This window comes from Elephantulus edwardii, unplaced genomic scaffold, assembly GCF_000299155.1.
Source record: "Elephantulus edwardii isolate Elephantulus edwardi_28Jun2011 unplaced genomic scaffold, EleEdw1.0 scaffold00117, whole genome shotgun sequence".
NCBI classification, from domain to species: Eukaryota; Metazoa; Chordata; class Mammalia; order Macroscelidea; family Macroscelididae; genus Elephantulus; species Elephantulus edwardii.
The window spans coordinates 6,448,238-6,460,064 of NW_006399867.1; the positions used below are offsets into that span (position 1 = coordinate 6,448,238).

General features: G+C 44.4%; 1 protein-coding gene across 1 annotated transcript in view; it reads right to left on the reverse strand.

The window, feature by feature from the left end:
- Positions 1-11,827, reverse strand: part of IQCK (IQ motif containing K) — a 184,529-nt gene that overhangs the window by 34,138 nt on the left and 138,564 nt on the right. Inside the window, exon 8 of the mRNA XM_006892711.1 lies at positions 9,783-9,894. Within this exon, the coding sequence (XP_006892773.1) occupies positions 9,783-9,894 (112 nt within the window). The remainder of the gene's footprint in view (positions 1-9,782; positions 9,895-11,827) is intronic.

Genomic DNA, 11,827 nt, shown 5'->3' on the forward strand with positions numbered 1-11,827 from the left:
ATACATATACATATACATATACATATACATATACATATACATATACATATACATATACATATACATATACATATATACTGTTGTTGTGTACCATACAGTCAGAACTGACCCATAGCTGACCCGCTGGTGGGTTTTCAGAGGCAGTTAATTGCATGGGAGGAGACTGCCTATCCTTCTCCCATGGAGCAGCTAGTGGCCTCAAACCATGTACCTTCGGGATTGTAGTGCAGCTTCTTGTTACTAGGCCAAAAGATTTATCTGTACCTCTCTGTCTCTGTCTTTGTCTCTGTGTCTCTCTGTCTCCACCCCTTTTCCTTCTTCTCTCCCTCCCTACCTCCCTCTCTCATACACACAAATTAACATAAAAAGGGAGATCTGGTGGCCAAGAGCGTAAGGAGCTGCACTATTAATCCAAGAGAGAGAAAAATGGACAGCTTCTCTGTGATTAACAGCCTCTGCAAACCCACTGGAGGGTCAGCTACTGAGTCGGCTCTGACTCAACAGCACAGCCACAATATTAACTTAAAGGCTGGCGGTTCGAACCCACCTGTGACACCAAAGGGCAGAGACTCTTTGATCTGCATCTGTAAGGATTGCAGCTGAGAAACCCCATGAAGTTCTCTTTCACAGATGGGTTGGCCTGAGTCAGAAAGGATTTGATAGCTGCAGGGTGGGGTCTGCTCGTTTATAAGGACAGATGATGACAAAACAGAGGCTGACACATTCAACAGTCGCTGTCCCTGCAAAGTGAGTCACTGAAAATTGTGACCTTTTGTTGTGTGCTCTTTTTATTTTTAAAATCATTTGTGTTGAGTATCAAATGATAGATATTAGGCTTGTCAGTTATGAAGGGGACCGAATGAAAGGCCAGAACCCACCTCTCCCACAGCCTAGTGCACTTGCTGCACCTGGGACCCATTGACGGCAAAGTTCTTCTCTGGTCCTTGTCAGAAGAGGGCCAGGGGGTTGCACGGGGACGTTGAGAAACACATTCTCATCCGCGTCCACTGAACCCTGGTTTTGCAGCCCGTGAAACGTTGGGTTGAGGATTCACCCACCTCAGATTCTTCTTTATTCCAGCACTCTGTGGTTGTTACTGCACTAGTACGCAGGGCTGGAGGCACAGCCAGGGGCTGCCCACTGCCCAGCAGCTGCCCCTAGACTCTGCCAGCAGGCTTGGCAGTGGGCCAACATGCCTGATTGGGCACCTGAGTTAAGGTATAATATAGCATGAGGTGGTCCCAGGAGCCCTGTGCCAGATCTAGGTTCAAATCTTTGCTCTCTCTGGCTTTTGTGGTTGTGTGACCTTGGCCATGTCCCACGTCCTCTTATCCCCAGCTGCCTCATCTGTGCAGGTGAGATGACAGTATTGCTCTGACAGAGCAGGTATGAGGACTACTTGGAAACAAGAGGTTCTGAGTACTGTGCCCAACATGCCTCTCTCTTCTTGGTGACACACGTGACAGGAGAGAAGTATTATGTTCCAGGGGCATCCTAAGGTCTGAGCACATGGTAAAGCCAAGATGTGGTGCTTTCTAAGAAAGACATCCTCGAAGCCATAGGAAAATCCTAACAGTGCTAGAATTTGAGTTAGGATTTGTCACTACAACACAAACATGAGATACCGTTCCAGGCCAAACCTGTCATAACCAAGTCATTCCTCTGTCTTCCATCCTCCACCTCAACCTCCAGTCTCTACCTTTCCTCTAGAAGCAAAAGTTGCTCTAAAAAGCTTAACAGTGTATGTAAAGGGATGCCCACTGCGTTATACTGTGTCCTCTTTAAGAAAGAGTTTCTCGGGGAGCTCTGGTGGCCTAGTGGCAAGAAGTTGCACTGCAATCCCAGAGGTGCATGGTTCAAATCCACCAGATGCTCTGCCGAGGAAGGAGGGACAATTTCCTCCTGTACCAGTCAGATCTGATTTGACAGTACACACACACACAAATAATAAAGTAAAAATAAATTTAAAAAAAAAAGGGGAGCTCTGGTGGCCTAGTGGCAAAGAGCTGCAACTACAATCACAGAGGTGCACGGTTCGAATCCACCAGATGCTCTGCCGGGGAAGGAGGGACAATCTCCTCCTGTACCAGTCAGATCTGATTTGACGGTACACGCACACAAAAATAATAAAAGAAAGAGTTTCTCTGCTCCCAGGAAAAAGCATGTTTCTAAGAAATTTGCTTAAATCTTAAGGATACAATTGATCATGTTAACAGTCCTATTTCCTTTATTGTTGTGGCTTCTAGGGAGCTCAGAGCTACATTTCTATTTACTGGAGAGAGAATATCCTTGACGCTCTCATCTGTGTTGCACAATGTATTACAGAAGGGCACGGTATTTCCGGAAACAACTGGCTTGGGTTTCTTTTTTTTTTTTTCCTTCCAGTTAGGGACACAACACAGTGAATTTTGCCAGCAGATCTTATTTCCCCTTTGGGCTCAAAGAGATCTCTCTATCAAGTATAGGCCTTGTGGAGGCAAAGTATAAAGCCAGTAGATTTGTCTTAACCAAATTTCTCTGAGGTTTGATTTTTGTTCTAATATAAATTTCTTTTGTAATGAAGATTGTATCGTTCAATTTTTTTATTTAACCCAATAGCCATATTTTTTGGGAAAAAAACATTGATAATGAATGTGTCCCAGAAAGTATTTCAAATCACTCTGGAATGAGGTCAGGAGCTTACAGGTAAGTGAGCCATCCACATGGCCTTTGACAAGCCAATACCCTTTTCTTCAAAACATCAAGAAATGGTAAAGTTATTTAATCAAAGAGTATGTATATTCATTTGAATAGACCATGCACAAGCACATATATGAGAAATGCAAGCTGATGTGATGAGAATAATTTCTATGGTTTCTTTCTCCCTGCCCATACTAAATTTTCAAATAAAAGACAGATAATTCAATTACGAAGCACATTTGAAAGCAATTACTGAGTATATTAAGTTAAAAATATGCCACTAAACCAAGACGGGATATTTATTTTTACTGCCTCTCAAAACTGATTTCTCTTAAGATTATGCTGACTGCAATTCTTACCACAGGCACTTGAAAATAATTCATGCAACTGTCCCCAAGAATAGATCCGAGAATAACTTCACACCATTTCTGTCCTAGAAGAAAAGACCATTTGGAAGATTCTCTGGCTCAGTGTCACATGAGATATGCTATATGTGACCACAATCACACCCCAACAGCTGATTTGACTCTCCCCCTGCCTCCTGTCTGCACCAAAATTGCTTCAAGACATGAACCCGGCCAGTGCATTCATACTTTAAATACCAGCAAATAATACAGATAAGATGGTTCTGCCTCAAGAAATAATGTAGTGGGTTGTTTTTTGTGATTTTTTTTTGCACGTAGTTGAGGCTTTTGGGGTTTGTTTTGTGTTGTTTTTGTTTCTTTTAAAAATAAAGCTAAAAACCATTTTCATTGGCAGTCACACAACTCCATTCCTTGCCAGTCTATAGGAGAAACAGCACGTGCCTAATATCCATCTTCACAATACTCCTCTGGAAGCGTCTGGCGTCTAAGTACAGAGTCACCTCAAGTAGGGGGATTCATTCCAAACAGCCCCACAAACACTTCCCAGCTTCACGAAGCTAAAACAGGAAGTAGCTCTTCAGGGCATGAGCTGAACAGGACAGTTTTAGTCTGGTGACGCTGGAAGGGAACACAAGTTCTCCTCCACCGGTGGGCAGCAAGCTGCACCTTCTAGTCCCTGGGGGATGCAAACGGTTAACGTGTGTGGACGCTATCTGAAAAGTTGTTGTTGTTGTTGTTGTTGTTATGTGCCGTCGAGTCGTTTGCGACTCATAGCGACCCTATGTACAACAGCCCTAAACCCTGCTCTATCCTGTGCCAATCGCACTGTCTCTGACACACCCATCCCAATTACCCCAGTCACTGAATCAATTCCCCTCCTGCACTGTCCCTCTACTCTACCCAGCATGATGTCCCTCTCTAAAAACCTGTCTCTCCTTGCAACATGTCCAAAGTTTGTCAGACGAAGTCCCAGAATCTTTGCCTCCAAGGAGTAGCCTGGTTTAGCCCTCTCTAGGATGAATCTGTTTGACCTTCTACTTTTCAGATACATAGGTTTTGTATGTGTATGTATGTACAAAACCTATGTATCTGAAAAGTAGAAGGTCTAAATCCTCCCGGAGGCATGTCACAAGAAAGTTTTGGTCATCTGAAAAATCAGCCACTGCAGATCCGTTGGGGCACAGTTCTCTGACATGCATGGAGCCCCATGTGCATTTTCTACTAAGCCTAGAGGCTGAAGACAGTGCAAACACAAACAGCAAGAAGCCAGGAGTCCAGATAAGAAGGAAGCCTACAAGCTGTGTGTCATGTTCAGGAGGATTCCTGGGAGGTTTGCATCTGGACTCCCTGTCTCTGCAGATGTGTGGTCAGACATGGGATCTGGGTCCCACCTGCAGGTCATGTGAACTAAGGAAAGACGTTTGAACCTCCATTTCTTCATCTGTGAAATGACACTCAGAGCTTCCTCCGCCAAATATTTATTAATGATCTGCTCTGTGTCAGGTCCTGTTCCAGGCAGAAGACAGACACACGGCCCCATGGAGTATTCATACTTTAATGAAGACACACTGAATTCATCCTTTAATGGAGACACACAGCCTCAGATTTTTAGTGGAACATAATCAATACACAATTATTTAAAAGTGCAAAGTTGCCCAAATAGTATGATAAATCTTACTCAGCTGTGGATCAGGATGTGTTCTAAGTATTATCACATAGAATCCTTTAACAAACAAGGGAGCTCTGGTGGCTTAGTGTCAAGAAGCTGCACTGCAATCCCAGAGGTGTGCGGTTTGAATCCACCAGATTCTCTGCTGGGGAAGGAGGGGCAATCTCCTCCTGTACCAGTCAGATCCGATTTGGTGATATACACAAACAAACAAACAAACAAACAAAAATAGAAGAGAAGCCTTTAACAAACAGTCCCATTTTATAAGTGAGAAAACTGAGGCTAAATGAAGTTTAGCTAGATCAGGGCCACACTGACTTAAAGAATTAGATCTTTCAGGGCACGTCTGGCAAACTTTAAAAACCATCAAACTATACCGCACTCTGTACTATTACTGACTTTGTTCTTAACTCATTTCTAAGCTCAGACAAGTCTTTAGAACTAACTAACTTTTTTGCCTGAAGACTCCTTCTGAGTATCAGTGCTAGTGGGATTTGCCCATTGGCTCATGTGGGCATTAATGGACCCCCCTCTTCATCTGCAAAGCACTTGCTCCTTCTGGAACTGAGGTGCAGGATGAAAGGGAAGCCACGGCAGGTGGCTGAGAGGGGAATGCTCTTACTGGGGCGCCTCACTGCTCACCGGCTAGAATGGCCCAAGCCATCGAGCGCTATCTGCCCTCCCTGCTATCCAGCAACCAAACCCATCAACCAGCCAACAGCAAAATTAGCTAAAGAGAAGACTAAGTGAAAAGAGACATAAACACTGCACTTTGCTTGACCTTTAAACAGATCGCTGCATGACTGCTTTCCAGTTTGGAAGTCAAATGAAATGGTGCGTGCATACAGATGAGCCCTCTGTGCGGAGCCAGGCAGACAGCAGCGGCCCAAGCAGACTCTGAATGGAGAGCTGCCCACATCGGTTCCTGAGACCATCTTTAAACCTCAAGTCAGAAAGATCCCCTCAAGTCTTCTTAAAATAAAATAATAGCGCCATTTCTAAAAATTGTCTCTCTTGTCCTTTATGCTTTTAAGATCAAATTGACAACAGCGACTCTGAAGAAGAGAGAGTAGCCTTAGGGGGCAGGGAGTTTATGTTAATGGAGAAGGAACACCCCAGAAGGAGAGTGAGAATGGCTGTGCGATGCAATCAACGTCACTGGATTGTAAATGTGAAAACTGCTGGCCTGGGCTATGCACTGCTGTGTATCTTCTCAACAACAACAACATGAAACAACAAAAGAAAGAAGTGGAAGAAGAAACACCAATGATGCTTCAAGAGACATCAGAGAATTACCCATGATTATGCGGGAGAAGGCTGGGCAATCTTCTTCTGTGTGATTAACTGCCTCTGAAAACCCGCTGGAGGGTCAGCTATGGGTCGGTTCTGACTCAACTTGATGGTACTCAACAAAATAAACCAAAAAACTGAAGATCAGGCACCTCCCTGGGCTCTCAAGCCTGAGTGAATATTAAAATCACCTGAGAAACTGAAAAGATCTGGTGTCTGGCATCCACCCCAAAGTGACAAAGTCAGAACCTTTGAAAGGGAGGAGCAAGTTCGCCGTAAGCACAGACGAGAGCCTGGAGGGGCAGCAGCCTGGTGAGGGTGGGAGAGGCAGCACAGGACAGCGCAGTGGGAGGCCCTGAAGCCGGCAGGGCCTCTGGGCACTAAGGTAGGTGTGATTACTGTTCCACTCTGGGGTCACTGTTAGCTGCCGTGGAGTTGGTCCTGACTCACGGTGACCCCACGCACACACAGCCGAGTCCTGTGCCATCTGAATGATTGATTATGGATTGATCCCTTGTGGTCCATGGAGCTTATTACAGGCTGATTTTTCACAAATTGTCTGCCAGGCCTTTCTTCCTAGTCTTAAAGTCCAATGAAAGCTGCTCAGGTCCTAAAAGCCTCCACTGGGGGTAGCTGCACATAAGGTGTGCTGGCTAGGACTTGAACTTTTCACAGGCTTTCATAACTTTGAAGTAGTGTTTGTATATCCAGAAGGTGCCAGCAGTGAACTTGCTCCCTTTCAACCCAAAGTTCTAAAAGCACCACCTCAATGCATTCCTCCAGGCCACACAGGTATCTCTGTTTCTAAGCATATATTTTTATATTGATCCAAACTGATGGTTCTGCAATGTTCTTTCTCCTCACCTGAGGATGGATCATGAACCTCCCTCCAGGTTGTTGGTAAAGTAAGAGAGGCTACACTCATGCCGTCCAGTCATCAAAAATCAGAGCACTGTTCTCTAGTGGCTGAATGGAATGGCATTCACCGCAGTTAAGGTGGAAGGCAGAGACCTTAACAGAACGTAAAGGTGATCTTATTTTTAACAAAATATGTATCTGCTTGCTTACTTTTCCAATTTTGTTATTGTGTACTGTCCTGTACTGCACAGTCAGAGCCGACCCACAGCTGACCCCCCAGCAGGGTTTCAGAGGCGGTTAATCACATGGAAGGAGATCGCCCCTTCCTCTCCCGAGGAGCAGATGGTGACCTCAAACCAAGTGCCTTTGGGATTGCAGTACAGCGTCTTGCCGGTAGGCCACCAAAGCTCCATCTTTTTGTAATAGTACTGAAAAAAGTATGACAGGATTTTTCCGTTTATTATATCCTCAAATCCCTTTGAACTGTGGTGTTTGAGTTGCTATTGTTGTTGTGTACCATCAAGTTGGAACTGACCCACAGCTGACCCTCTGGTCAGTTTTCTGAGGCAGGTAATCACACCAGGGGAGACTGCCCATCTTGGTGAATTCTAACTGGAAAACCTTTGGGATTGCAGCACAGCTTCTGACCACTAGGCGAACGGAACTCCTTCAGAAAGTAAACTGAGTCCCCCAAAAAAGATGACTGAAGTCTTCACCCTGTACTTGTGAGGTGACTTTGTTTAGAAATGGTTTTTCCTTGAAGATGTCATTTAGTGAGATCATACCAGAATAGAGTGGTTTCTAAACTCTTTCTGAGCAATGTCTAATATAAGGGAAAAAGAGCCCTGGAGACCGGCACCCAGGGAGAAGACAGACACCACTGAGGATGCCGCTGAAAGTCATGGAACACCATCAACACTGGGACTGCCAGAGTTGGAAGAACTACTTCTTGTAGACCTGGTAGAAAGGACAGTCCTGCCACGGCCCTGGATTTCGACTTTCAGCCTTTAGAGCTATTAGACTTCTGTTCTTTAAACCCTCTTTGTAGTATTTGGCTATGACAACCCTTAGGAAACTAAAGTAGATGGTTGTTATTACGTGCCATCGAGTCACTTGCGACTCACAGTGACCCTGTGTACAACAGCTCTAAACCCTGCTCTATCCTGAGCCAATCTTATTGTCTCTGACACACCCACCCCCATTATCCTGGTCACTGAATCAATCCATCTCATTGAGGATCTTCCTCTCTTGTGCTACCTGTCCACCCTCCCAAGCATGATGTCCCTTTCCAAGGACTGGTCCCTATTTTCAACATGTCCAAAGTATGTCAGACGAAGCTTCAGAATCGTTGACTCCAAGGAGCAGCCTGGTTTCACCCTCTCCATAGCAGTTTGTTCTCCTAGCAGTCCATGGTATATTCAATATTCTTCTCTAGCACCACAGCTCAAAGGTATCAATTCTCCTTCGATCCTCCCTAGTCATTTCCCAGTTTTATGATGCATAGCAAGTAATTACAAAGACTATGGACTGGATAAGGTACACCTTAGTCTTCAAACTGATATCATTGTTCTTTAGTACTTTGGAGAGGTTCCTGATAGCCAACTTTCCCAATACAAGTAATCTTTTAATTTCCTGGTTGCTGGCACCAAAGTACTGACTGTGGAGCCAAGCAAACTGATGCTGTTAACAATCTCAATCTCTTCACTGCCTATCATGATGCTACCAATAAGCCCAGGGGTAAGAATCTTTGTTTTCTTGATGTTGCGCTTCAATCCATATTGAAGGCTGCACCACCAAAATATGAGCAGTGGTCCAAGTTCTGGGTTTCCCTCCCTTTTTGTGGCTTTTATACTAGTTTTCCTAGTACACTAGGAGTATTTACAAATACACAGTCATTTAAAATTTAAAAGGAAAAAAGATGAAAGTAAATAGGACAAAATGACAACCTGAGCTTGTGAGAGATCTCACTTGTTTTACTGTTCTTGAGCCTTGAGTATTTGCTGTATTGTTCTTGTATTTTAACGTGGTGGTTGCTTCTGCTTCTGAGGAGGTGGGAAATGGCAGGCAAAAACGCAACCTAAGTTTAGTTGCGCCATCCAACAACTCAGAAGAGTGGACTCCTCCACACGTTGCTGTTGTGTGTGTCCAGTAAATTTCCATTGCTAGTGGACCCATGTGACAGAGAAGAATTCCCCCAGATGGTTTTCTAAACTGTAACCTTTATAATGGACACACAGTCAATAAAGTACAGAAAAGACATCCTTCTCATATTCTCTGCTTCCAGCCAATAGCTATCTGACAAGGACTTGGAGGCAAAAATGATAAAGCTTTGTCTCTCATACTTTGGGCATGTTTCTAGGCAAAGCTCTTCATTGGAGGTTAGGATGCTTGGAAAGGTAGAGGGTTGGTGAAGGAGAGGAAGACTCTCAGTGAGACAGACTGACCCAGTGACTGCAGCAGTGGGCTCCAGTGTGTCAGGGTTAATGAGGATGGCACAGGGTAGGACAGGGCTCAGATCTTTCATTCATAGAGTTGCTGTGAGTCAGACTTGACTTGATAGCACCTAGGCAATGGCTGGGTTTGAACTGTTCACTTTCTGATAAGCATCCATGCACTTAACTCTGTGCCACTTGCTCTCATAACACACTGATGGACATCACATTTCCAAAATAATGGGGTATTCTCGATATTGCATAACTTTAAAAACAAAGCCTTTTGATAAAGGGTGACCCTGGATTTGTCCCTGAAGGAGGGAAGCGGCCATGTGAACCACACACCATCATTTCTGTCACTCCGGTGTAGAAGTGTGATATTCAACTGCTTCTACCACAGAGCAACTGCTTCTACGTAGGGGGCTTCCCTTTAGGTCTGGAAGTGGGCTTTTTCTGAATCAGCTGAAGACTTGGAATCAAGCAACTAACCTTTTTGTTCTTGTTTGCTCCAGAAACCTCTGACTCGCTGGTGAATGTGCTCGTTTTCACTAAGTTTCTTCTGCCACTGACGTAGTTCTTGGATCTCCGGGCTGCAGCGAGCCTGGAAAACGTCCACAAAGCTTCAGTTTGCTTTCTACACACTGCCCACACGTCAGCACATTAAGCCTGCGTGGAGCCACCTTCACACACCAGTAGATTGGTTAACCTCTGATTCTACAAGATCATTGTTCTACATGACTCTCCCTTGTTGTTGTTACTGTTATGCACTGAGTTGCCTGTGACTCCTATCGACCCTCTGTATAACAGCTCTGAAGCCTGCCTGTCCTGAGCCCATCTCATTGACTCCGACACACCGACTTCCACTGCCCTGGTTACTATGTCAATCCATCCCATCCAGGGTCTTCCTCTCCTGCACTGCCCCTCCACCCTTCCGAGCATGATATCCTTCTAGAAGGAGTGATACCTCCTGGCCATGTGTGCAAAATATATGAGATGAAGCTTCAAAATCCTAGCCTCCCAGGAGAAACTTGGTTTCACCTTCTCCAAGATAGACCTATTTGTTTTCTTGGCAGTCCATGATATGTTCAAGACTCTTCTTCAGCACCACAATTTGAAGGCATCAATTCTTCTGCCATCCTTACTCACTGTCCAGCTCTCTGATGCATAGCAAGCAATTGCAAAGATGACTGGATCAGGCACGCCTTAGTCTCTAGACTGACAGCACTGCTTCTCAGTACTCTGCAAAGGTCCGTGACAGCAGATTTACCCAAATCCCCCTTGAAAATAAAAACCCAAACTCAACGCCATCAAGTCAATTCCTACTCATGGCAACCTTCCATGGGATTTCTAACTCTATAAATTTTTATGGGTGAAGACTACTCACTTTTCCCTTACAGAGCAGGTGGTGGATTTGAACTGCTAGCCTTTTGGTTAGGAGTGCAATGAGCTACATACATACTGTGCCACAGGAGCTCTTCCCTAGAGCCCCACCAGGTTTGAGGTGATTTGCTATATTAACGGCAGGTTGAGAACACCCTGGAGCTGTACTATCTGATGGAAATATAACAGTCATCCATATGTGTCATCTCAAATTTTCTTGCCACCGCAATATATAAAGTAAAAAGAGACAGGTGAAATGACATCTTTCTCTATTCTGGGTTTCAGTTTTTATAGCCACTGTTGTCAAAGTTTACACAGGACATTAACACTCAATAATTCATACCCACTATGTTTCATGACATTCACTGCAATTCCCACATTGTAGCAACATGCTTCCAACTTTAAGGATGTGTTTCATTTTCCCTAATGTATCTAAACTATGATCAGGGATGATGAAAGGAGAATTGATGCCTTTGAGCTGTGGTGCTAAAGAAGAGTATTGAATGTACCATGGACTTCTAGAACAGACAGGTTCATCTTGGAGAGGGTGAAACCAGGCTGCTCCTTGGAGGCAAGGATTCTGAAGTTTTGTCTGACAAACTTTGGACATGTTGTAAGGAGGGACCAGTCCTAGGAGAGAGACATCATGCTTGGTAGAGTGGAGGGACAGCGCAGGAGGGGAAGACCCTCCATGAGATGGATTGATTTAGTGACGGGGTAATGGGGGTAAGTGTGTCAGAGACAGTAAGATTGGCTCAGGACAGAGCAGGGTTCAGAACTGTTGCACACAAGGTCACTATGAGACACAAGCAACTTGACAGCACATAAACACCAAAACAACATCTAAAATATGATATTTTCAACATTTAATCAACATAAAATGTATTAATAGAGCATTTAACTTTGTTCTTTTGCATACCCAAGTCTTGAAAACCTGGTCTGGAGTTCACACACCCAGGACATCTTAATTTGGGCTGTTTGCACTTGTATGCTCAGTGGTCACACAGAGGAGGTGGTTACAGTTTGGGACAACACGTCTACACCATTCACAGTTAATGGATCAGCCATGGCTCGGCTTACCACCTACTGACTGAGCATACAACAACTAATACTAACTATAATAATTAGTATTTTATTATTGTTAAAGCTCACAT